Raw genomic sequence first — 22,125 nt, 5'->3', positions numbered from 1 at the left:
ATATTCCTTCGATGAAGATGATATGTGGGTACCTTAACAAATTTTATTTGTATGTTATATCTTCTGTTTTTCTGTATACAAAATCACCAATCGGAATTCTCGATAACGTCTTTAGTCCATGCGGGTCTTCAACGAGCGCTCTGTAATCTTATCCTTCTCGATAACGTACACGGTGGCGCCCCAACCGCTCATGGCGTCACGGTCGAAGGCGTTCATCATGGACTGGGCGATCACCTCAAACAGCTGGTCCGGCTCCAGGTCTGGGCGCCACAACGTCTCGCACATGCCGTACAGCTGCTCTGCACAGGTGCCGGCCACAACGAAGTCATCGGGCTCGTTGGGGCACCCAATCAGGTCCATGTTGCAGATGAACGGCTTCAGGGTTTTGGGATCCAGTCCAGCCACCACCGGCTCGATGAAGTACGGGCCGAAGCGGTGCTCGTAGAGAAAGCTGGAGAGCATGGCCGAGAAGGGTTTGGGGGCCATCTCGCGGCTCTCACGGGTCTCGTACAGGTTCTTTCGGAACATTAGGCGATCCCGCACGGTCAGAATGTCTGTCTGTAGGCCAGTGAGGCCCAGGAACATGCGTGGAGCGATGTGGAACACCTTCTTAAAGTCCGTTGAGATGGTCTGCGCCTGGACTCCGAAGCGGTGGTCCGTGGCGATGGCCACGCAGTCCTTACCGCGCATGGCCACGACGCATCCTCCGTTGTAGGCTAAAATCGACATGGTGACGGTGCTGCTCGCTTAACTCAATTTACTTTGCAGGGGAATCAAAATTTTGCAAAACGCTAAACGCCGCCAGTGAAGATGACTTTTTGTTTCTCAACCTGCGTTGCCAGACTGCGAATGGGAAATGGACTAATAATGACGGCCGAATGGGAAGTGATGTGGCAACGCCTACTCTGATGGAATGACATGCACCGAGCTGACAAAGTTGGCTATTTTACAGCTAAATGTGGCTTTAAATATATTAAATAAGGTTCAATAAAGTTTAAAAATTAAATCTTTAAAATATAAATGTAGAATATTTAAAATTTCACATTAAAAAAATTGAGTTTTCGCAAAACACTTATTAAAAATCAATTTCAACACTAATTAAAAATATAAATGGAATCAAACGTGCTTACATAAAATTTATCGTTGTAAAAAAATCAAAATTTTCCTATAAAAAATAATTTTTACGGTAAATTCTACTTATATTGTCGTGCGTCACTTGGATTTGCCTTTAACGGCTCCACATCTCCAGTTCCCGCCAAACAATAGGGAAGCCTCTTGGCCCGAGGCCGGCAATTAGATGTGAAGTTTTCGTCGTTTTATTCTGCGGAAAAATTAACTTAATCTTAATTTTTACACATTTATAACTCTCACACGCGCTTACCGCAGTGTGTCCTCCTAATTCTCGCACGACAATAAGACGCTCAATTTTGGCGGTTAACTTAGCGATAAAAGTATGCCCTTTTTCTCTTGGGCTCAAAATCCATTAGTATTTTTTACGTTATTCTTAATATACTAACTACGCCTATCGATTACAATATTCGATCGTCGACATCCCCGACCCCGTGAAGAACCGCTTCACTCAATTCAAAACTTCAAAAGTTTAGAGACGGGTCGCATCATTGTCTGAGATAGGCCGTCGTCGTTTTTGCGCACTGTAGCGCATCTGGCGACTCCATCAGCTCCGTTGTAGACTCCCTCCACGATGCCCTTGCGCCACTCTCGTCGGGGCAAGGCAGGATCACAGATGAAGACCATGTCGCCCTGACGGACGGGCTCCGTCCTCCTGCACCACTTCTCGTGCCGCACCAGCGTAGGTAGGTACTCCAGGACCCACCTCTTCCAAGGGCGGTCTCTCAGCAGGCGAGCAATCCTCCAGTGCTTTCGTGTTGAGCATTCCTTTGGTAACTCCGCACCCAGTCCAGGGGTATCCGGCAGGTTGGCTACTCCCTTGAGTAGGTCATTCGGCGTCAACGATGCTTCCTGGTCCGCTTCCACCGGCAAATGGGTAAGCGGACGCGAGTTTACGACATTCTCCGCCTCGATCAGGAAACTCTCCAAAACATGTTCCCTCGGTGCGACTTCCTTTAGGGTATGACGCAGTACTCTTTTGACGCACTGCACCATACGCTCCCATATTCCTCCCTCAGACGGGTTCGCCGCATTTTCGGCTGTAGGTACCCATCGCCAATGGGAAACCTTCGACGAATCCAAAATCTCAGACACTCGATTGCCGACAGACTGCTTGTACCGGCGGTGTGTGCTGCCAATCCATCTCAGCACCGTCTTCGAGTCTGACCATAAGACCACATCGTTGATGACCACACTGTGCTCCTCCTTGACAGTGTTCATTAGTCTGGTTCCAAGAACTGCTGCTTGCAGCTCCAGCCGTGGGATCGACATCGTTCTCATTGGGGCACACTTCGTCTTTGCGCATATGAAGCTCACCAGTACACTATCGTCCTCATATGTGACCCTCCAGTAGGCCACCGCCGCGAATGCAGATTGACTTGCATCCACGAACACGTGCAGCTCTATGGCTCTAACTGCTCCGTGCCCAAAATAATGGCGAGGACAACGGAACTGTCCTACGGCGTCCATCTCTTTACGCCAAATCGCAAAGGCCTTGCCAATCTCCTCCGGTAGTGGTTCATCCCACTGGATCTTCTGCCTCCAAATCTCTCTCAGCAACAGCTTCGCTGTAATCATCAGGCAGCACAGGAATCCCAGTGGGTCGAACGTTGACATCACTAGGCTCAAGTATTCCCTTTTCGTAGGAACTCGATCCCCTCTTAGAACGCTGCTTGGGACTCGGTGATACTCAACTTTGAACCTGAAGTCATCCGTGGCTACCTGCCAACGCATTCCAAGAATCTTCTGCTCAGCCTCGCCCCATCCAACGCTCTTGACTCGTCCAGGTGGTCCCAACGCCGTCTCCACGGTGGGTGAGCTGGATGAGAACTTGCATAGCTCGAATCCAGCTTCCGCGTGTATCTCCTTCACACGGGTAGATACGCTAATAGCTTCGCGCTCTGTAGCGAAACTATCCACGTAGTCGTCGACGTAGTGGTAGTCGACGATGGCCTTGACTGCTCTCGGATCCGAATCACGAAATCGCAGGGCATTCACAGTCTTCACGTAATGTGCAGCGCTCGGCGAACAGGCTGCGCCAAAGGTCATTACGTTCATCACGTATACATCCGGATCCCTTACGTCATTACCATCTCTCCAAAGGAATCTTTGGGAACATCTATCTTCGGGTCGGATCAGCACTTGGTGGAACATCTCCTTGATGTCGCCGCAGACTCCGACTGCTCCTTCTCTGAAATGAAAGAGCACGGCTGGCAAAGACTTGTAGTGCTGAGGTCCTTTGTCCAACGCCGAATTTAACGACGTTTCTCCAACTTTGGCTGCCGCATCGAACACAAGCCGGACCTTACCGGGCTTGTTCGGGTTTTCGACACCAAAGTGTGGCAAATACCATATCCGGTCACTATTCTCCGCGGCCTCATGCGGTTCCAACCGCCTCGCGTATCCTTTTGCAACATAATCCTTGATGATCCGACAGTATTCCAGAGCTAACTGTTCGTTGCGCTTCATCTTCTTCTCGACGTTGACCAGCCGTTTGTATGCCATCTCATGGCTCTGTGGCAGCTTAACGTGGTCGTCCTTCCAGAGTAGTCCCGTTTGGTAGCGGCGCCCCACTCTCATCGTGGTGTCTTCGAGTATCCTTTGTGCCCGCATGTCGTCGCTGGCTGCGACCTGTGACACGAGCTTCACACCAAAGTTCTCCAAATCGAAATAATCCTCTACCATTTTTTCCACCGTATCATCCTTCGACACGGCAAGTAGGCAGGACCTCGGTGATGGCGAAGTGAACTGCCCCTTTACGGGCCCGAACACAACCCAGCCTAGCTTGGTGGCAGCTGCATACGGTCCCTCACTACCAAATCGCCTGGTTCTCATTGGCAATCCCAGGTGTCCATGATCCAGGCCGATGAGCAACTTCGGCACCACATTGCTGTAAGGCTTCATCGGCAGACGCGCATCCTTACGCACACCCTGGGCATCCTGCCGACTTAATGTCTGCATCGGCAGGCTCAAGCTCGAAATGGCATACACGTTTCTCAGTACATGGCGAGTGGACTTTCCAATTCCACTTATTTTCAGACTCACTACGTTCGTGGTCTCTCTGGATGCTCTTCCTCCAAACCATTGGATATTTAGCTGTCGGCGTTCCCCTTGTATTCCGAGATCCCTCCGTAGTTCTTCGTCGATCATCGTAACGGAGGATCCTTCGTCAAAGAGCGCGTACGTATTCACCGTCCGTCCGGCTCCGTACAGCGTTACTGGCAGTATACGGAACAGAAGGCGGCCTCCCTCGGCGTCAACGCAGCTTAGATTCCTCTGCACAGGCAAATCCGCTTCCTGCGGTGCCCTTCTCTCCGGGCTGTTTATGGCTGGCTGCCGGTTCACCTCGTGGTCCCTGTGACCGTCTCGTGGTAAATATCTCCTATCCGGGCTGTGTCTGGAAACCGCTGGCTGCTGGTTCCCCTCGTGGTCCCTGTGACCATCTCGTGGTAAATATTTCCTATCCGGGCTGTGTCTGGAAACCGCTGGCTGCTGGTTCCCCTCGTGGTCCCTGTGACCATCTCGTGCTAAATACCTCCTGTCCGGGCTGTGTCTGGAAACCGCTGGCTGCTGGTTCCCCTCGTTGTGGCGACTGTACCCACCTCGTTGCTGCGGCCTTTGCTCATCGTCCGCATCATGCAGCAGACGGTGATGCAACTTGCGACAGTCGTTAATCTGGCACTCCCTATGCACATTGCAGAATCTCGTTGTGTGCCCACTTCGTAAGCATGAGAAGCAGAGCTTTTGCCTCTTCACCATGCTCCACCTGCCCGGTGGCGGAGTTCCAATAAATTCCTGGCAGTTCGTAACTGCGTGTTGTCCTCCACAGATTGGACAACATCCATGCCGATCATCCTTTCGATCGCATTTCTTGGCGTCGATATTAGCATGCAGAACTCGACGCTTCGGCTCCTTTCCCTCTACATCCAAAACGGTACACAAAACGTTTGCGTAGCCCTGTAACCATGCGCTGAAGTGCACTATAGTGGGAAAGGGCTGGATCGTCGCAGCATACTTAGCCCAATCCACGCGCTTGCTCGTAGGAAGCTTGGCCACAAGCTCCTCCATGAGGGATGGGTTCCCCAGATGCTGCTCCGCGTTCGCCGCCTGCAAGAAAGCCATGAGGTTACTCACTCGGGTAGCGAAGGGAACAATCTTCGCTAGATTGTGCTCTGAAATTGGTTGCACTTCTCGTATGTTGTTCAGCTGACTGCGTATAAGCTGCTCCGGTCGGCCAAACCTAAAGCGTAGCTGCTCCATCACGGCGCTGACGTTCCCTGGATGAATCAATAGCGACTTCACCGCCTCGCGAGCGTCATCCTTTAGCGCCTTCAACAACCTTTGATTGTTCTCCAAATCCGTGCAGTTATACGCCCGTGTCGTCTCCGTGAACGCACAGCTGAAAATCGGCCACTCCTCTGGCTGCCCTCCAAATATAGGCAGATCTGGGAGCTTTCTTGGCCCGTATGTTCCTTGAATTCCATTCGACGTCAATATAGTGGGGGATCCGACAAGTGGCGATACTGATGCCACGTTGCGCATATTCACACCCGGTAGTGTGAATCCATGCGCCGTCTGCGCAGTGCTTGCTGTGAACGGCGGCCCACTGCAAGGTGGCGGCAGCGTGCAGGACGCGCTGTGCCCACCGACACTGTGATAGGGCGCCGACCCGACCCCGTTACATGAGGTCTCCTCAACCGATGTCGCTAATGGCGGACCGCTCCAAAATGGCGGCCGGCCTGACGCTACACTGTGCGCGCCAACTGTGACTGGCGCGCAATTGGCGGTGCCCACGCTTCCCAGGGCTTTAACCTGCTGCAGCTCCTTTTCCAGCGCTGCGATCCTCGCCAGGAGATCCAACGTGAAATCCTCTCTGGCATTGATGTTCGCAGTTGAGGCTGCAGTGCTTCCATGTTGGGAAGCTGATGTAATCTCCGTAGTGGCTGGGCTAGGTATAGCCGCTGCCGTGGTTACGCCTACCAGTGGCCAGGATTCTGTTTCACTACTCACTGGTTGCTGATCTTCTCGTGTTGTTATAGGGGTGGCTTCCCCTGCATTCAGCCGGGCGCTCCTCCTGGGTGAGCGCTGCATTTTCCCGATTCCAATAGGGCGCTGACTTAGCGCACTTTAACTGGCGTACCTGTGCTTCCTTGTCGCTGGCTGCGACCACTGACGCCGCCCGCGTCTCCTTGTCGCTGGCTGCGACCACTGACGCTACCCGCGCCTCCTTGTCGCTGGCTGCGACCACTGACGCTACCCGCGTCTCCTTGTCGCTGGCTGCGACCACTGACGCCACTCGCGTCTCCTTGTTGCTGGCTGCGACCACTGACGCCGCTCGCGTCTCCTTGTCGCTGGCTGCGACCACTGACGCCGCTCGCGTCTCCTTGTCGCTGGCTGCGACCACTGACGCCGCTCGCGTCTCCTTGTCGCTGGCTGCGACCACTGACGCCACTCGCGTCTCCTTGTCGCTGGCTGCGACCACTGACGCCACTTGCGTCTCCTCGTCGCTGGCTGCGACCACTGACGCTACCCGCGTCTCCTTGTCGCTGGCTGCGACCACTGACGCCACTCGCGTCTCCTCGTCGCTGGCTGCGACCACTGACGCTACCCGCGTCTCCTCGTCGCTGGCTGCGACCACTGACGCTACCCGCGTCTCCTCGTCGCTGGCTGCGACCACTGACGCTACCCGCGTCTCCTCGTCGCTGGCTGCGACTTCTCCATCAACACGTGGAACGCTGGCTGCGCTCCCAAGTTGCTTTAGCAGTCTCTATCGGACTGCGAATAAAAGGAGTTGTCGTGCGTCACTTGGATTTGCCTTTAACGGCTCCACATCTCCAGTTCCCGCCAAACAATAGGGAAGCCTCTTGGCCCGAGGCCGGCAATTAGATGTGAAGTTTTCGTCGTTTTATTCTGCGGAAAAATTAACTTAATCTTAATTTTTACACATTTATAACTCTCACACGCGCTTACCGCAGTGTGTCCTCCTAATTCTCGCACGACAATAAGACGCTCAATTTTGGCGGTTAACTTAGCGATAAAAGTATGCCCTTTTTCTCTTGGGCTCAAAATCCATTAGTATTTTTTACGTTATTCTTAATATACTAACTACGCCTATCGATTACAATATTCGATCGTCGACATATATTTTGAATAAATTAGCTTTTTATCGATAATTTATTTTCAATTCGTCAACGTTTTCGCCAAAAAAATACTAATCAACTATCCAAAGCAAAACTGGGCACTTTAAAAGGGCATTATTTTTAGAAAAATATAACTCACTAAGTGTTTCCTAAATTCTCAACGAATAGAGTGTCCGGCGTGGAGCCCGGCGTACGTACCTTGTCCCCGTGTGTGTAACGCAACGTCTTAGGTGACCAGCAGACAACGCCAGTCGGAAGCGACGCCATCTGCCGACCGCGGCGCCCAGCTTGCACAATCAGCCATTCAGAGCTCGTCAGGAAGATAAGGACACAGTCAATTCCCGCAGGATGGCCGAGGCAATGGTGGTGGAGGACCGGTCCGCGGACCCTAAGCGCTTCTTCTGCCACATGTGCAACGTGGAAATCAACATTCCCAATGCGGATTTCACCTGCCCTCTGTGCGCCAACGGCTTCGTGGAGGAGCTGCCGGCTAATGCCCCGGAGATGGCTACCGGGGCTGCTGTTGCCTCAAGTAGTGGTCGATCGGGCAGCAGTGGCAGTGGCAGTGGATCCTCCAGCTCCCACGACAATCTTAGCCGGGGCAGCTCCTCAAGCGGATCTCAAGTCACCGTGGAGTCGCTGCGAAACGACATTGTATCTCTGCTGAATATGCGGAATGTACCGAATCTGGAGATCACCATCGAGCCAAATCGGCGTCACACCAATGTGGTGCACCTGGGCGGCTTTGGCGGACCATCGGGCAGTGGCGCCGGTCTGACCGCCGGTGGACGCGTGCGGCCGGCCAACCTAGATCGCCTAGACAATGTGCTATTTGACTTTCTGCAGAGCTTGCCCCTGGCCGGCGCAACTGCCGAAATAGTGACCGGCCCGGGCGGAGGCGTTGGCGGCGGTGGCAACTCGCACATGTTCTTCATGGGCAACCCAGGGGACTATGCATGGGGCCGGGAGGGCCTGGACACGATTGTCACGCAAATGCTTAACCAAATGGAGACCTCGGGACCGCCGCCACTGTCGGCGCAGCGCATCAACGAGATACCCAATGTGCAGATCAGTGCCGAGGATGTGGAGCGCAAGATCCAGTGTTCCATCTGCTGGGACGACTTCAAAATTGACGAAACAGTTCGCAAGCTGCCCTGCTCGCACCTGTATCACGAAAATTGCATTGTGCCATGGCTGAATCTTAACAGCACCTGTCCGATCTGCCGCAAGTCCCTGGCTGAAGATGGCAGTGATGGTGACGAGGAGTTTTTTCTGCTCGACGGCTTTAATAGCGGAGAGACTGGAGCGGAGGGCACAAGTTCCACAAGGAGCTCGGCCACCAACGCCATAGGAACGGCGACTTCGGCTGCTGTCAACAATAGCAGCACCCCTAGTAGCCAGACTCTTACGGACAGAGCCCAAGCACGACCTGAGGCCGCCTCCAATCCCGCCCAGCCACGCAACAACGTATTCACCTTTGACGACGACAACATGTTTCTTGATTAAGGCCTGGACAGTAGAGCGATGGATCAATGGATTGATATTCAAAATTATGCCAATTATTGGCAGCGGCTTTAGCAGTTTAGCCCTAATATAACAATTAATCATATATATTTATAATAGTTCTCCTCACGCTTACTTTTGTTGTTGTTCAAAATAACGATTTGTAATAAACAACACGGAATACAAGTTGAATTCCGTCGGCCCTGCAAGAATCAACCTCAAGTTGAATGTTAATTGGTCTGTTTTTTGTATAATTGAAACTTTTTTGACTTGTACTACGATAGTTACAATATATGATATATATTATAATAGGTACCTATAATCGTATTGTACATAGGCAATAGCTTAATAAACTACACAACTTGCATATGTATACATATAAATATTTAACAAACTTGACAAAGAAACTTGTAATACTGTCGTCTGTGAAATTGAGAAGCATTCTTAAATAAAAAATCACCAGGTAACTTAATAAAAATCAGGTTTTCATGTTATAATAAATGGACTATTACTTTATTACTATTACTATTACTTTTGGAGTGTTACTTTTAAAATGCCGCCTAAAAGGGTGGGCCCAGTGAGACCGTCAGCCATTGGCATTGGCTCGAAATCGGTCTTGAGGTCTAACGCTGCCACACTTTTGGGTCTCGTTGGCGTTGCCGCTTTAACGAAAGCTACTTCCACGCACAGCTGATTGCCGACAAGTGGCAACGCTGTCACATTGTTTAAATTGTTATTTGAACCGGCAGCAGCTTTAAGCCCGGCTTAAACGTTTGTCGAAAGCAGAAAAATGAGTAAATTTATTTAAGTAGAAAAGGGCAAGGATCACGTCACAATTTAAGAATGAAATCTGAAAGCAATAATGAGTTTGTTGTGCTCACAGAGGTGGTAAGTAAATTGATTTCAAAAGCTTTTGTTTCGGACACATTTCCTCCAATCACAGAAGTTTGTTTATGTCTTTGATCTCGTAGGTACAAAAGCAATATGTGCTCTATTTGGAGCGTCAGCTGCGTGAGAACGTTTGCGCCTGGGCTAGCCAGTCAAGGAATCGGCACAAGCCCACTGCATGGGCCTGTATCCCGGAGAGCCTGCACAAACTGGAGCAGAAGGCAGTAAAGGCCTGTAAGGCTGCCCAGGTGTATCAGAGGGTCATGGTCAAGACTGTGAGTAAACCCAAGATGTGTACCGATTATCCTCATCAACTTTAAAGCCCACAGATAGCCGCTGTGCGAAGGAGCACGCAGGAGGGTCGCCTGGCCAATATTATCTTTGACCAAATGCAGAGCCAGTCACCGGAAGATGCCAAGGATGTGGCGCCAGCCAAATTAGATCAGACTTATGTAGATAAAGGCACTCAAACAATATGGAACGAATCTCAAAACGGACATGACTCCAATTTAGAAGATGATAATTTTGAAAGCTACGAATTGAGCCGAAAAATCGATATGTTTCAGGCCAGACTTCAGGAGTCGACGGAAGTTGAGGATTCAATCTGCCGACGATGTCACTCTAAAAATGTTAAGAAGAAGCAAAATCTGCATCCAGATCATGGTTCACCGTCCTCTGGAACCGAAGATGCGGTGGCCCAGGAGCTGGCAATGCTGTTTGGGGACGAGCACACCGACCTGAATGAAATCTTTGGCATCGAAGCCTCGGCTGTAAACGACGATCCGCAGATCTCAGCGATCCTGGAGGAGATAGAGAACGCCGAGTTGCCCTACACCAGAAAGATTGAAGATCCTCCCTCGCCTCCCTCACAGCCACAGCAACAAAGCCAGGAGCTGGATCTCCGCCAGAGTCGTTGGCCCTGCGAACTCTACGTTCAAAGGATGAGACTCAGCGCATGTATGGTCCGCGTGCTGGAAGCGGACTGGCGCTGCGAGGACCGATTGCGGTACAAGTTTCACGAGCTTTTCGGCGAGGACAGTGACGATGAGTTTGCCACTGAAATTTCCAGCCCCTCCATTGACCTGGCGGATGAAGTGCTGTTGGCCAGTTGTGTGTTCCGCATACGTCCGTGGATAGTTCGGCATTTGATGAGCCCCCTGGAAGAGGGGCTCATAGCCAATCGATTTCTGTTCAAGAAGCTGGCCAAGTTGTTGGCCCACTCCATTGTTTTGGTTAATCCATATTGCTCCGATATGCAGATTAAGCAGGCAGTGGAGCACTTGTTTTGCCTGCGTCCCAAAGGTATCCAAAGCGCTTACGATTTAGACAATCTGCCTCCGTTGGATGTGGACAAGTTTGAGTTGTGAAGGGCATTAACTTAAGCTAACTTTAAGTACTTAAATTTTATATTACAGTTATGATTTTAGATTAGAAATGGGCGAAATGAATCAGAGCTAATGGAGCAAGATACCTTCCCTATAACACGTCGGATACTAAGTATTATTTTGAAGTACAAATCGATATTTGGTTAAAAAATCTCTCAACTTTAAAGGCATCTTTTGTACGATGTAGTCAAGGAGACAGATTTGTTAATAAAGAGTATGGAATATTTTTGACAGCATAACTACTTAGCAAACGGGCGCCCAAAAAACAGTCAGATTTGTTTTTTGTGGTTTCTTTAAATTATAATTAATTCAATGATTACAATAATTTTTCTTGCTGCACATCTCTCCTCTCTTCTTTTTATAATTATATAAATTTTAATATATTTAATAAACGATACATAATATAGTTGTTTCCTTTTGACGAATTTGCTGCGGCGGACGTCAGCAACTGCTTAAGACGAATCCGATTCCTCCAGAGCAGCAGCTATCCCGCACTACTACGGTTGTTACTTTTACGGCTGTGTTGGTTGTAGTTCCTTCAATTGTGGCTGCTGTTTCTGTTTCTGTATCAGCGTCTGCTCCTGCTGTTTCTGCTTTCGATTGCTGTTGCGGTGTTGCTGGTGGTGATAGATTGGTTGTGGCTGCTGCAGCTACATTGGGTGTGTGGTTGTTGTTGTCGCTGTGATCATCATCAGAGGCACTACCTAGTGTCGGGAATTTGATTTGTGTTTGCCGCCGCCGCTGTATTAGCGTTCTGTTTGTATTTCTGCTGGGACGCTGCCGGATTGCCCGTGGACTGCTGCTGTTGTGGCTGCTGCGACGAGCCCGTGGCCATCTCCGCGGGCGGCGGTCGGCCGCCACGTCTCTCGATGCCTCTGTCAGCTGTTGGCTTACTGCCAGCTCCGCTAGCACCCCCTCCGGATGCCGCAGTGGCTGCTGCTCCCGCTACTCCTCCTCCGCCAGCTGTGCCGCTCGTTTGTGTTGTGTTGGCCTTTTTGTTTTTATAACGATACTCGTCGCAAACAAAGTCCTCCGGAGAGGTCTGTTGCATTTGATTCACCTGTCGCACCATCGCCGGCTGTGCCTGCTGCTGTTCCTGTTGCTCCACTTCGGCATTGTTGTTTAACAGCGTTTCCGCCTGCGCCTCGGCCTCCGCATCCTCCTGCTGCTGCTGCTGTTGCCCTTTATTTACATTATCACTCTTGGCCAGGCTCTCATCGGAGGCATTCAAGTCAAGCGCCTCATTGCAGAGCATCGATAGCATCAGAGACTGCACAAACATGGAGCTACAAGGAGAAGGACTAACATTAGAAAGCAGCAGATCACTTTTTCTTGGAAAACAAACTCACCGATCTGCCCGCTTGCGCTCCACATTCGCCCATTCGGCCTCGGTAAGGGTGGGCTGCATGAACTGGGCCAGTAATAGGGACTCCCCAGCTGCCGCGCCTCCCTGCCCACCCGTCTGACCACTGCCTCCGGCTCCTGCTCCCACACCGACTGCTCCTGGTCCGCCGTTGCCATTGGCCGCTCCGCCCACGCCCACACTGATACCGAGGGCATTGTTAGCGCTGCTGCTGCTACCGACCGCCTGCAGGATAAGACATTGGAGATTAGTGGACATTTGAATTAGGGGATGCTGGCCAGCGGGATGAACTACTTCTCTGGCATTGAGGCTGTTGGCGGCCAGACTCGACTGAGTCTGCGAATGATTGCTGGCCGATGTCGAGAAGCTGGCTGTCACCGGCCACTCGGTGGTGCGCAGGTTGGGCGGAGCCGTGCCTCCGCTGCCGCCGCCGCTACCACTTCCAACTGCGCCACTGCCTCCGCCTCCGCTGCCTGCTCCACCGCTGATCACCTCGGCCATGGCGGCATTCGAGTTCGATGTTGAGACTATGGGATGCCCGCGCCTTGGCAGCCGATCGATTTGGCGCGATGCCTAAAATAATGCAAGAGCGCAAAGGCGAGAGACAACAAAAGTCGCAGTTTCCTTATACACACAAATATTTTAGATGTGGAAATGGACGTCTCCCTTACCGTCACCTGCTGTCGGTCCAACTGCATCTGCATCTGTAGCTGCTGCAGCTGCGATGTGGGCGGTCCACCCCGCCGTACACCGGAGAGCTGCGAGAGCAATTCCGCAATGGGATCCACCGATTCCCGGCCCGAGGGTGAAAGGGCCGATAGACCGCTCGAAGAGCTAAAGTGCATATTGGAGCGTCGCGTGCGTGGGCCACCAAGGGTGCGTCCAGGGATCCGGCGCACTCCACCGCCGTGACGGATGGCAGAGGGCTCGTCGTATTGTCTAAAGGTTAAGGCAACCAAAAATGATTTTACCGAAAAGAAAATATAGACTAGCCAAATGGAGATTATCTGTGAAAAATCAAAGCTAAAAATACTTTATGAAGCTATAACAAGGCCTGCAGCTGCATCGCAAAGAGCTTAATAATAAAAACAAGCTATACAAAAACGCCTACGAAATAAATATGAACATAAAATTGGGATTTTTTGAGATTACAAAAAATTAACGGAGAGTTAAAAATGCAAGAGAAATAATTTAAAATATGTCCTTTGTGAACTAAACAACTAAGCAAAGAGAATTTCTGCTTGACTTATTTCCCTACAATGCAGCCTGGCAGAATTACACTTCTTTATATAGTATCCGTTAGTTATGTTTTTGAAAAAGGATATCAAAAAGGAAATCAGCTCGCGCGGTCCCTGCCTGTGTTCCAATGTTAGGTGACCGGCAAAGTCATCTGTGACTAGATTCGGTTCGCCGCCCGGCAATCCGGCACAGACGGGACAGACCACCTCCAGGCTGGTCTCCGTGTGCTCGGCGGAGACGTGCTCCAGTAAAGTGGCATCGCTGAAGCCCATCTTTTTGCAGTAGGGACAGGTAAAGCTTTGCGGCTGATCCGAGGTTAGCATCTCGCCGCCAAAGTATAGCTCGATGTCGGAGCGGGTAAGGATGCACTGCATGGGATGCTCGACCAAATGGCGTGTCGAAGTGACGCCATCCTCGTAGCAGTCGGCGCACAGGTCGTAGTCATAGCAGATCAGGCACTTGTAGCGCCTGCCGTTAAAGTTGCTCTTGAGACACGAATCGCAGCTGACACCTAGACGGGAGCAGTGGTGGTTGGTAGTTTTATCCTTCGGGCTCTAATGCTATTTCATGCACTCCAAGTACTCACCTTCATGTCGACTCATTATTCGGCAGCGGCAGTAAGCTTCGCTTCCACTTCCTGGCGTTCAGGAGACCCTCTCCCGCTGAAGTTGGCGATGTCTTGCTTGCTGCGATTCAGGCTGCGTGGGATTGTTTTTCTTGTGGTGTCCTTGCTGGCTTCGGTTTCAGAGGATTCTAAGATTCAGTGGAGCTGGAAGGTAGAGAGACAGCAGGCACTCCGTTAGCAAGGCAACACTAGAGGAGAAGGGCTAATGGGGATTTGGGGACATGGCGCGCTCTATTCTTTTGTTTTCTCCTTCCTCTGCATTCCTTCGTCGCTACTATTTATTTCTTTGTACCATGCTTTCTCGTGCCCACGATTACGGTTCTTTCTTTTCGCCGTTCATTTCGCCTTGCGAATGGCAGTGTGAAGCAAAAGCACAGAGGCACACAAAAACGGGGCTCTCCGCCCCCGCTGCCACCGCACACACCCACGAACTGCAAACTGCGCTGGGGCAACCAGCGAATTATTCAATACAATCGAGAGCGCGAGCCATCGGAAAATTACATTTAACACTTCGCCGCTGGCGGCCGGTGGGGGGTTAATTGCGTTTTCGCCCGCCCCCTCTATTCCGCTGCTCAGTAAACATTTATTTTTAACTTTTTGGTTTCGCTTTGCGAAAATTTTCAACGATGTCGTGGGCTTTTCTGCCCCTCACCTCACCAACACATAGAGCTGTGAAAACTTCGATGGTACTATCGATATTTTTGTATCAAACTACTATCGAAAAACTATTTACTTTATAAAGTTTTCCCCACAATTTTAGTACATTCAAATAAAATTTACCTCCAAAAACAGAAATCAAAATATAAAAAAACACGAGACTTCATTTGATAAAAAATAAAAATGTTAGGAATTGAAAACATTAATTTGTTATTAGTTGAGATAAAAAAAGGAAGTACAGAAATATATTTTAATTGATATTTAGCTTTACTTTCTAAATGTTTCAACCTGTCATACGGAAATAAGTTTTAGTTAAGGCTTTTATTTTAACTAACATGATAACGAATCTTTTTTTTAAATATATAGATAATTTTGAGGATATAAACAGACTTTTCTACGCCATAATATTTCCTATTGACATTTTGAAAAGAGCGATAGTATCGATGGTTCCCTGAAAATATCGGAAAACATCGACATCGTCACTATCGAGGTTTTTACAGCTCTATAAACTTTGCGCAGACGGGGCAGCTGGGAAATACCAGTAGGCATTTTTAGTTTGTCACTATTTTTAAGCTTATGCGTCGCCTGCTTTTGCCCGAGTTTTTCGGCCATTATTCATCAATTTTCGTGCACTCATCTCGCCGAGCACACTGGCACTGGCTGCACTGGTGTGTGTCTGTGTTCACACACGAAATGGGTTCTACGCAATTGCAAATTGAAATCTTTGTTCGCCGCCGCCGCGTATTTTCGCACACAAGATGCTCCCGATGATTGTTATTGTTGTTGTGGCTGCTGCTGTATTGCATTTTTGTTGTACACTGTTTTCGGGGCTTTTTTCGAGGGGTTTGTGATATTCCCTTTGCGGACACGACAACGTACTTTGGTTTGCTCCGGCATTGGCTATTTTTCAGTTGCTATAAAACGCTGGCGCACGCGAAAATTAATAATTGAAACGAAAATAAGTTATATCGAAGTGAAAAGCTTTTCCTGACCTGCAGTAGGACCGTGCGTGGGTGACGCCAAAACACCAATTGTCAGTTGATACCACAGACGGTATTTTACTAAATAGTGCTCCACCCCTGGAAAATGCATTTTATTTCTTTCTACAATATATTTATTTTAAGTTGAATTTTCTTAGTCCTCTAGCTTTTCCGGGGGTGGTCCGCAGGGCTGCAGCATGCGCTCCATCAAGTTAAACCGCACCCTTGCCTTCGATTCGTTCTCGGCAATGGCAAAGTAGTTAAGGATGTCGTAGTGACCCATGTAGCTGGCCAGCGAGTCGCGGTGCTGGTTGGTCAGCCACTCGAATTTGGTGGTATCCGCGTGCCCAGTTCCGATGTACTTGCTCTGAAGATGCTCCAGCTGGCTGTGGATGTTGTAGCGCTCGCCCATTTTCTTTTAGTTGACTTCCGAAAATGCCTGAAAACTGATTGTATAGAAGCGCTTAATTTTTCTGTTGTGATTTTGCAGTGTAGTGAGACCAGGTGTGGTTAGGAAACTTATCTTTTTTTTCTCAGAACATAGCTATTTGGGCGGTCATCACCCGGCAACACTGGAGACCACCGACCTAAGATTAAATTTTAAATATCGGGAAAGAAACGTGAGAATAAATATATTTCCCCTTTATTTCACACACCAATCCAATGTGCGGCCGCACATGTCTGTAAGGGGCATAATCATCCAGATTAGAACAAAACTAACCGCTTTCTCAGAACCTTAGATCCGGATCAGGTGATTTGCGCCTGTAAATATCCAAAACAGACAGTGAAAAAGGAGCCGGAAGGTGAAGAGCAGATCAAGGTCAAGGATGAGGAAATCTCGAGCATGACGACACCAGAATGGAGGGCGGAATTCAACCTGGGAAGGCGCTACCAGGCCTCGTACAACATTGCTCCCACCGACATCACACCCGTGATCGTGTCCGCAGCGCATTTCTCCGACGCCCCGGAACAAAAATGCGCCCGCGTCGTAATGCCGATGATGTGGGGCATGATCCCCTTTTGGCACAAGGGCGACTATCGGCGGCACGGCCTCACCACCAACAACTGCCGACTGGAGCACCTGATGGATTCCAAATTGTATCGCGGTCCGTTTAAGCGCGGGCAGCGGTGCGTAGTGATTTGTGAGGGCTTCTACGAGTGGCAGACGGCAGGTCCCGCCAAGAAGCCCTCAGAACGGGAAGCCTACTTGGTTTACGTGCCCCAGGACGGCAATGCTAAGATCTATGACAAGAGCACCTGGTCGCCGGGCGACGTAAAGCTGCTGCGGATGGCCGGACTCTTTGATGTTTGGGAGGACGAGAGCGGCGACAAGATGTACAGCTACAGTATTATTACCTTTCAGTCAAGTAAGATCATGTCCTGGATGCACTATCGCATGCCTGCGATTCTGGAAACTGAGCAGCAGATGAATGTAAGTCTACTCGAAAGTAGAAAGGAGTTTAATCTTAAAATATAAACCTTTCTTTTGCATCTAGGACTGGCTGGACTTTAAGCGAGTGACTGACTCGGAGGCCTTGGCCACCTTGCGTCCAGCTACCTCTCTCAAGTGGCATCGGGTGGCCAAGATGGTGAACAACTCCCGAAACAAGAGCGAGGAGTGCAACAAGCCCATCGAATTGGCCGCCAAGCCTACAAAGCCGGCAATGAACAAGACCATGATGGCCTGGCTGAATGTGCGCAAGAAGCGGGAGGATCAGATCAAGGCGGAGCAGAGCGACCCCAGCGGGGATGAAGAGTATGCGCCGGCGGAAAAGGAGAGTGTCTTAAATAAGCGCAGGATATCCTCCGATGGCTCAGAGTCCGTCGATAGTCCTTCCAAGAGGCCCAGATTTAGAGATTTTAAGAGGGCGGCGGCACTTGCCCAGCAGAACAGCGGCGGCGGCAGCAGTGACAGTAATGAGGTAAAATCGGCCGAAGCAATCGAATCCCTATAAATATTCATAAGCTCCCATAGTTTTGTAGTACATTTAGTTTATTTTCATTAAAAAACCGAAATATTTGCTGTCAATATCGAAAAGTTCTAAGCATTATTATCATCATCGATGTTGTTGTTGCAGCTTAATAATAAAAATTTAAACTTAGCGACTAAAGATTTTGCTTGAAGTGGAGGCTTAATTAATACTAATTTTATGTTTGAACTTGCTGTTATCAAATGGGTTTTATGGGGGTTTGTGTTTTAATTTCTTGAGCGCCACTTTATTTGAGCTTGCTAGTTTTTGCTATCATTTTCGTTGTCGCTGCATAAATTGCAATTGAAGGCAAAGGGAGAAAAGCTGCTCAACGAAGCGAATTTGTGTGTATGCTGTGTGTTTGCATTGGCCGGAAAATGAGCCATAAAGTAATGGGAAATTGTGTCAATGTTAATGGCTGGTCTGGCGTGGAAGTGGTGTCAGTGGAGGTGGCGGTGCACTTGTGATTGCTTACAATTATCAATTTGTTGTATATTAGTCTACGAATTGTATATTTATATATGTTTGTATATACTGTGAAATACAAGAGAATACTCTGCACACATTAACCTTAATGCTACATAGAATCGATGAGAAAGTTTAGAATTCAAAGGCCATATAGCGCTGTGTGGATATACATATCCCCTTAGCGGCGACCAATCGTAAAACTTTAATTGTAAATACTTTGCCAGGCCAACGGGAGCGGGCTAAGCGCGGGTTCTTCGGGAAATGGGAGGTGACGGTGTGGCGAAGACGTAGAACACACAAAAATAAAGATATCATAGTCGTGTGTTCACGTACGTGACTGCCGGTTATGTACTTAAAAGGCTATTTACGAGATTACAATTTGCATGCTGATGCTCGGGCTGAAATATTTCAACAATGTTAAGATGGATTGCACTTGAGAAGAGGTTAAAAGAGAGACACAAAGGGATGGAGTGGGAATTGGGGGAAGAGAATGGAATATTACTCAAACGGCGTGCTAAACATGTTAATGTTCAGGTCCTCAAACGTGGTCGGCGCACTGTGATCAAGCATCTGTAGCATATCGGAGAACTCCTGGCCCTGCGGCTGCCCTCCTGCCCCGGCCGGTCCGCCGGGATGGCCATGCGGATGATGGGGATGTTGTGCCGTTGGGTGCGGCGGATGTGGATGCGGATGGCCGCCGGCCTGCTGCCAATCCCACATGCCCGGCGCATTGGGCGGCGGTGGCGGTGGAGCCGCCTGATATGCTCCCGGCTGTGGTTGCTGGCGGTTTCCGTTGCCTGCACTCAGCTGTGTGTAGGTTGGGCCACTCGGCGACCTGGCCGGACTTGTCTGCTGATACTGATAGCCCTCGGTCACGGGCTGCTGCTGCTGTTGCTGCTGCTGGGGACGAAGCGCTGCCCAGGAGTTAGGCGCCACTGGCGTGGGTGAGGTGCCAGACTTTGGAATCTTGGCCAAAGGCGAAGGTCCTCCGCCGCCTGCACTATACGGCGAATGCGTAGTATCGTAGCTATAGCCCACCGGCGTGGTCTGGGCCGATCCTGGTCGCTGCTGTTGTTGCTGTTGTGGTGTCGGGGCCTGCATGGCGAGCATGTGCGTTTGGTACATGCCGTCGTTGGTGGCACTGCCCACTGGCGTCAGTTCACGGCGTGCATAGTCCACTCCAGGAGCAGCCTGCACGTAGACATGCTGCTCCTGCTGCTGCTGTTGTTGCTGCACCTGTTCGGGTGTATGAGCAGCTGCTGCCGCATCTAATGGAGCACCGTGCATGGTCTTTCCGGAGCTGTTGGTACACACTATATACTCCACCTCGTCGGTATAGGGGTTGAGGAAGGCATAGGCCTGGGTGCGCAGCCACACGTACTCCGAGTTCTTGGCCCGGGCTCTGTATAGGAGCGAAAACATCTGACCTTTCTGCTTGAGCACCTGGTCGAAGCTCTCCTTCATGTGGCTCTGGTCCTCCGGATGGAAGAAATCATAGCAAATCTTTCCGAGCAGCTCGGTGGGCGTATAACCCAGGATGTTGAGCACCCGCTGGTCCACGAACGTGAACTTGCCATCCATGGCGTGGCGCGTGATGAACTCGCTCTGGTTGTTCGACCCGCTCATATCGTTTGCAGCCGTCGAGGTGACCTGCAGACGACCGATGGCCACCAAGCAGCAGTGCGAGGTCATATCATCCACATCGCGCTCCATGTGCATGTTGGGGAACATATCCGTTGGTGGCCAGTTCTTGATATATCCCGTGCAGTGCACCACGGCATAGTTGGTGCCATCGCGTGACGGTCCCAGGGAATTGCGCTGCTTGAGGCGGTTCAGGTGTCCGGAAACCATGGACTCCGAGTTAACATTGCCCACGCGCATCCGGCAGATGAATCCACGCCTGGCGCCCATGCTCAGTCGCATGCTAGACTGATGACCTTCCTTCTTCACGGTGCCGGACTTCAGGTCCAGAATACGTCCGGCATTCTGCGACTCCTGTGTGGACAGCTGCTCCCGGATCTTCTCACGATCGTCAGGATGAATGTGCTCGTAAAGGCTAGTGCCATACCAATCGCTCTGCGTGTAGTTCAAAACCGGGGTTACCGAATCGGAAACGTAGATCACTCGTCCCGAGTCGCAAGAGACCACAAAGAGGAATCCATCGGCCGCCTCCAAAATGAGATGCTTTAGCTCCTGGTCGGTGAGGAACGAGGGCTTGTACGTTCCATCGCTGCTAGTGTTTCCAGTGCCACGTAGGGCCTTCATGTGCGCCACCGCCATGCGCAGAATGGTAAGCTTATCCGGTTTCCTGGCCAGGGCACTGCAGGTGGGCACCATGTCAGACAGTTCCGTAATGTAGGCCGTCATCTTGTTGCGCCGCCGCCGCTCGATCTCGCAGTGGTTCTCGCGGCTGGCGAACCGCTCCTTGTCCTGTATGTTGGCCTCGTCCATGCTCGGAATGCGTAATTAGCAATCGAGCAAAGCGGGTTCGTCGTAATTTGGGTCGCCTGTGCTCTGGAAAAGTGAGAAGAGCAAGCGACGAAGGTGAGGTTCGTGGAATCGCGGGTGGAGGGGGAACGGTGGTTGGTATTTTGTCTACGTCGTGCCTGTGTGTGTGCGCACTTGCAAACGGACCGAAAATTGTGTTTTGAGACCGTTTTTCATCACTCCACTTACAATTGGTTCGAGTGCGTGGGCTTTTAGCACACCCAAGCTCCGTATCAGGTATTTTTATGCGCGTTGTTTAGCGTTTTACCATAAAATCACTACTTTTTCTTCCACTTTTTTTTTGTTGTAAAATCTGTTTACCAGAGGTGGAAGAAAGTCAATACCCCTGGTTATCGATATTGGCTATCGGTATATCGATAAGAGTGTCGAACAACAAACTGCTTTATAAAGCAGTACTTAATGTTAGTAGTTACAAAAATTAAGCAAGCCAAGCAGTTCAAATAGGCAAAGTACCGAATTTAGCGGCAACGGCTTGCCGATTGTGACAATAAGAACAGCACGGACACAAACCTAGGTGAGGAAACACGTATTAATTTTTGTAATTAATGTATGAAATTTAAATATATATGAAATATATAAATAAAAATTTATAAAAGTCATAGCTAAGCCCAAAAAAGCATAATTTTTAATGCATGATAAATTTTAAATTCAAGAAATATTAAAATTTTGACAATTTTAACGATGTAACACCCCTTATAAAAATTTTCAAAAATCGAAAAAAATTTGTTTCCCTCCAAGATGGCTATAAAGATTCGTCTGTTGACGCTGATCAAGAATATATATGATTTATGGGGTCGGAAATGACTGCTTCACTGCGTTTTACGCTTCTGACTAAGATTGTAATAACATTTTTTGAGTCGATATTTTTTAATATATTTATATGAAAATTATGTCAAAAAATCAAAGCTTAAAAAACACATAACTAAGCCAAAAAGGTATTCATTTAAATTCGGACACCGGTCCTGTGTTAGTTTTTGTTTGGTTAATAAATCTGCATACTCAATTTACAATCTTAAAATATACAGTTTTTTGCCTATTTTTGACAATTTTAATGATTTAACCCCTTATAAAATTTTGCAAAAATCGTAAAAAATTTGTTTCCCTCGAAGATGGCTAGAAAGATTCGTCTGTTGATGCTGATCAAGAATATATGTATATGATTTATGGGGTCGGAAATGACTGCTTCACTGCGTTTTACGCTTCTGACTAAAATTGTAATAACATTTTTTGAGTCGATATTTTTTAATATATTACATGAAAATGTTGTCTAA

General features: G+C 49.4%; 8 protein-coding genes across 12 annotated transcripts; 3 read left to right on the top strand and 5 right to left on the bottom strand.

Moving 5' to 3' along the window:
* Positions 1–23: 23 nt before the first annotated feature.
* Positions 24–729, bottom strand: Prosbeta3 (proteasome subunit beta type-3). The gene has a single exon (XM_020955486.2). It carries the CDS (start codon positions 727–729, stop codon positions 112–114), a length of 618 nt encoding a protein of 205 aa, XP_020811145.1. The 3' UTR covers positions 24–111.
* An 855-nt stretch (positions 730–1,584) lies between these two features.
* LOC147642567 (uncharacterized) lies at positions 1,585–6,219 on the bottom strand. The gene has a single exon (XM_086839900.1). It carries the CDS (start codon positions 6,217–6,219, stop codon positions 1,585–1,587), a length of 4,635 nt encoding a protein of 1,544 aa, XP_086696026.1.
* Positions 6,220–7,299: 1,080 nt separating this feature from the next.
* Positions 7,300–9,272, top strand: Iru (E3 ubiquitin-protein ligase Iruka). Its single transcript, XM_020955730.2, has one exon. It carries the CDS (start codon positions 7,617–7,619, stop codon positions 8,772–8,774), a length of 1,158 nt encoding a protein of 385 aa, XP_020811389.2. The 5' UTR covers positions 7,300–7,616; the 3' UTR covers positions 8,775–9,272.
* Positions 9,273–9,455: 183 nt separating this feature from the next.
* LOC110186920 (uncharacterized) lies at positions 9,456–11,450 on the top strand. The gene is made up of 3 exons (XM_020956243.2): positions 9,456–9,659; positions 9,743–9,934; positions 9,989–11,450. Exons 1-3 carry the CDS (start codon positions 9,615–9,617, stop codon positions 11,024–11,026), a joined length of 1,275 nt encoding a protein of 424 aa, XP_020811902.1. The 5' UTR covers positions 9,456–9,614; the 3' UTR covers positions 11,027–11,450.
* Kcmf1 (Potassium channel modulatory factor 1) lies at positions 11,319–15,961 on the bottom strand. 5 transcript variants are annotated; one of them, XM_020956241.2, is made up of 7 exons: positions 15,808–15,961; positions 14,233–14,415; positions 13,733–14,157; positions 13,079–13,339; positions 12,702–12,980; positions 12,394–12,632; positions 11,319–12,330 (listed from the first exon to the last, which is right to left on the bottom strand). In XM_020956241.2, exons 2-7 carry the CDS (start codon positions 14,246–14,248, stop codon positions 11,745–11,747), a joined length of 1,806 nt encoding a protein of 601 aa, XP_020811900.2. In that variant the 5' UTR covers positions 14,249–14,415; positions 15,808–15,961; the 3' UTR covers positions 11,319–11,744. The 5 variants fall into 5 exon arrangements, with proteins under 5 accessions (XP_020811900.2, XP_086696614.1, XP_020811899.2 ...); XM_086840488.1 differs by having other exon boundaries at positions 15,921–15,956; XM_020956240.2 differs by lacking the exon at positions 15,808–15,961 and adding an exon at positions 14,773–14,962.
* LOC110186921 (abasic site processing protein HMCES) lies at positions 15,469–18,019 on the top strand. Its single transcript, XM_020956244.2, has 4 exons — positions 15,469–15,596; positions 16,446–16,591; positions 16,641–17,340; positions 17,405–18,019. Exons 2-4 carry the CDS (start codon positions 16,572–16,574, stop codon positions 17,861–17,863), a joined length of 1,179 nt encoding a protein of 392 aa, XP_020811903.2. The 5' UTR covers positions 15,469–15,596; positions 16,446–16,571; the 3' UTR covers positions 17,864–18,019.
* Positions 16,020–16,320, bottom strand: Sf3b5 (splicing factor 3b subunit 5). Its single transcript, XM_020956246.2, has one exon. It carries the CDS (start codon positions 16,318–16,320, stop codon positions 16,063–16,065), a length of 258 nt encoding a protein of 85 aa, XP_020811905.1. The 3' UTR covers positions 16,020–16,062.
* tgo (Aryl hydrocarbon receptor nuclear translocator homolog tgo) lies at positions 17,884–21,194 on the bottom strand. Its single transcript, XM_020956239.2, has 2 exons — positions 21,023–21,194; positions 17,884–20,860 (listed from the first exon to the last, which is right to left on the bottom strand). The coding sequence occupies exon 2, from the start codon at positions 20,795–20,797 to the stop codon at positions 18,845–18,847; it is 1,953 nt and encodes a 650-aa protein (XP_020811898.1). The 5' UTR covers positions 20,798–20,860; positions 21,023–21,194; the 3' UTR covers positions 17,884–18,844.
* Positions 21,195–22,125: the final 931 nt, after the last annotated feature.

Source organism: Drosophila serrata, unplaced genomic scaffold, assembly GCF_035046125.1.
Source record: "Drosophila serrata isolate PLE 108 unplaced genomic scaffold, ASM3504612v1 contig_382, whole genome shotgun sequence".
Lineage (NCBI taxonomy): Eukaryota > Metazoa > Arthropoda > Insecta > Diptera > Drosophilidae > Drosophila > Drosophila serrata.
This window is presented reverse-complemented; position numbering and strand designations above follow the sequence as displayed.

Bases quoted from the DNA above. Each gene is read 5' to 3' on its own strand.
- Prosbeta3 (XM_020955486.2), bottom strand. From the start codon at position 729: ATGTCGATTTTAGCCTACAACGGAGGATGCGTCGTGGCCATGCGCGGT.
- LOC147642567 (XM_086839900.1), bottom strand. From the start codon at position 6,219: ATGCAGCGCTCACCCAGGAGGAGCGCCCGGCTGAATGCAGGGGAAGCC.
- Iru (XM_020955730.2), top strand. From the start codon at position 7,617: ATGGCCGAGGCAATGGTGGTGGAGGACCGGTCCGCGGACCCTAAGCGC.
- LOC110186920 (XM_020956243.2), top strand. From the start codon at position 9,615: ATGAAATCTGAAAGCAATAATGAGTTTGTTGTGCTCACAGAGGTG. The intron at 9,660-9,742 runs GTAAGTAAATTG...TTGATCTCGTAG, and splicing joins TTGTTGTGCTCACAGAGGTG to GTACAAAAGCAATATGTGCT. The intron at 9,935-9,988 runs GTGAGTAAACCC...TAAAGCCCACAG, and splicing joins AGAGGGTCATGGTCAAGACT to ATAGCCGCTGTGCGAAGGAG.
- Kcmf1 (XM_020956241.2), bottom strand. The intron at 13,340-13,732 runs ATATCCTTTTTC...TTTAGACAATAC, and splicing joins GCGAGCTGATTTCCTTTTTG to GACGAGCCCTCTGCCATCCG. The intron at 12,633-12,701 runs GTAGTTCATCCC...CTTATCCTGCAG, and splicing joins ACAGCCTCAATGCCAGAGAA to GCGGTCGGTAGCAGCAGCAG.
- Sf3b5 (XM_020956246.2), bottom strand. From the start codon at position 16,320: ATGGGCGAGCGCTACAACATCCACAGCCAGCTGGAGCATCTTCAGAGC.
- LOC110186921 (XM_020956244.2), top strand. From the start codon at position 16,572: ATGTGCGGCCGCACATGTCT. The intron at 16,592-16,640 runs GTAAGGGGCATA...CCGCTTTCTCAG, and splicing joins ATGTGCGGCCGCACATGTCT to AACCTTAGATCCGGATCAGG. The intron at 17,341-17,404 runs GTAAGTCTACTC...TTTTGCATCTAG, and splicing joins AAACTGAGCAGCAGATGAAT to GACTGGCTGGACTTTAAGCG.
- tgo (XM_020956239.2), bottom strand. From the start codon at position 20,797: ATGGACGAGGCCAACATACAGGACAAGGAGCGGTTCGCCAGCCGCGAG.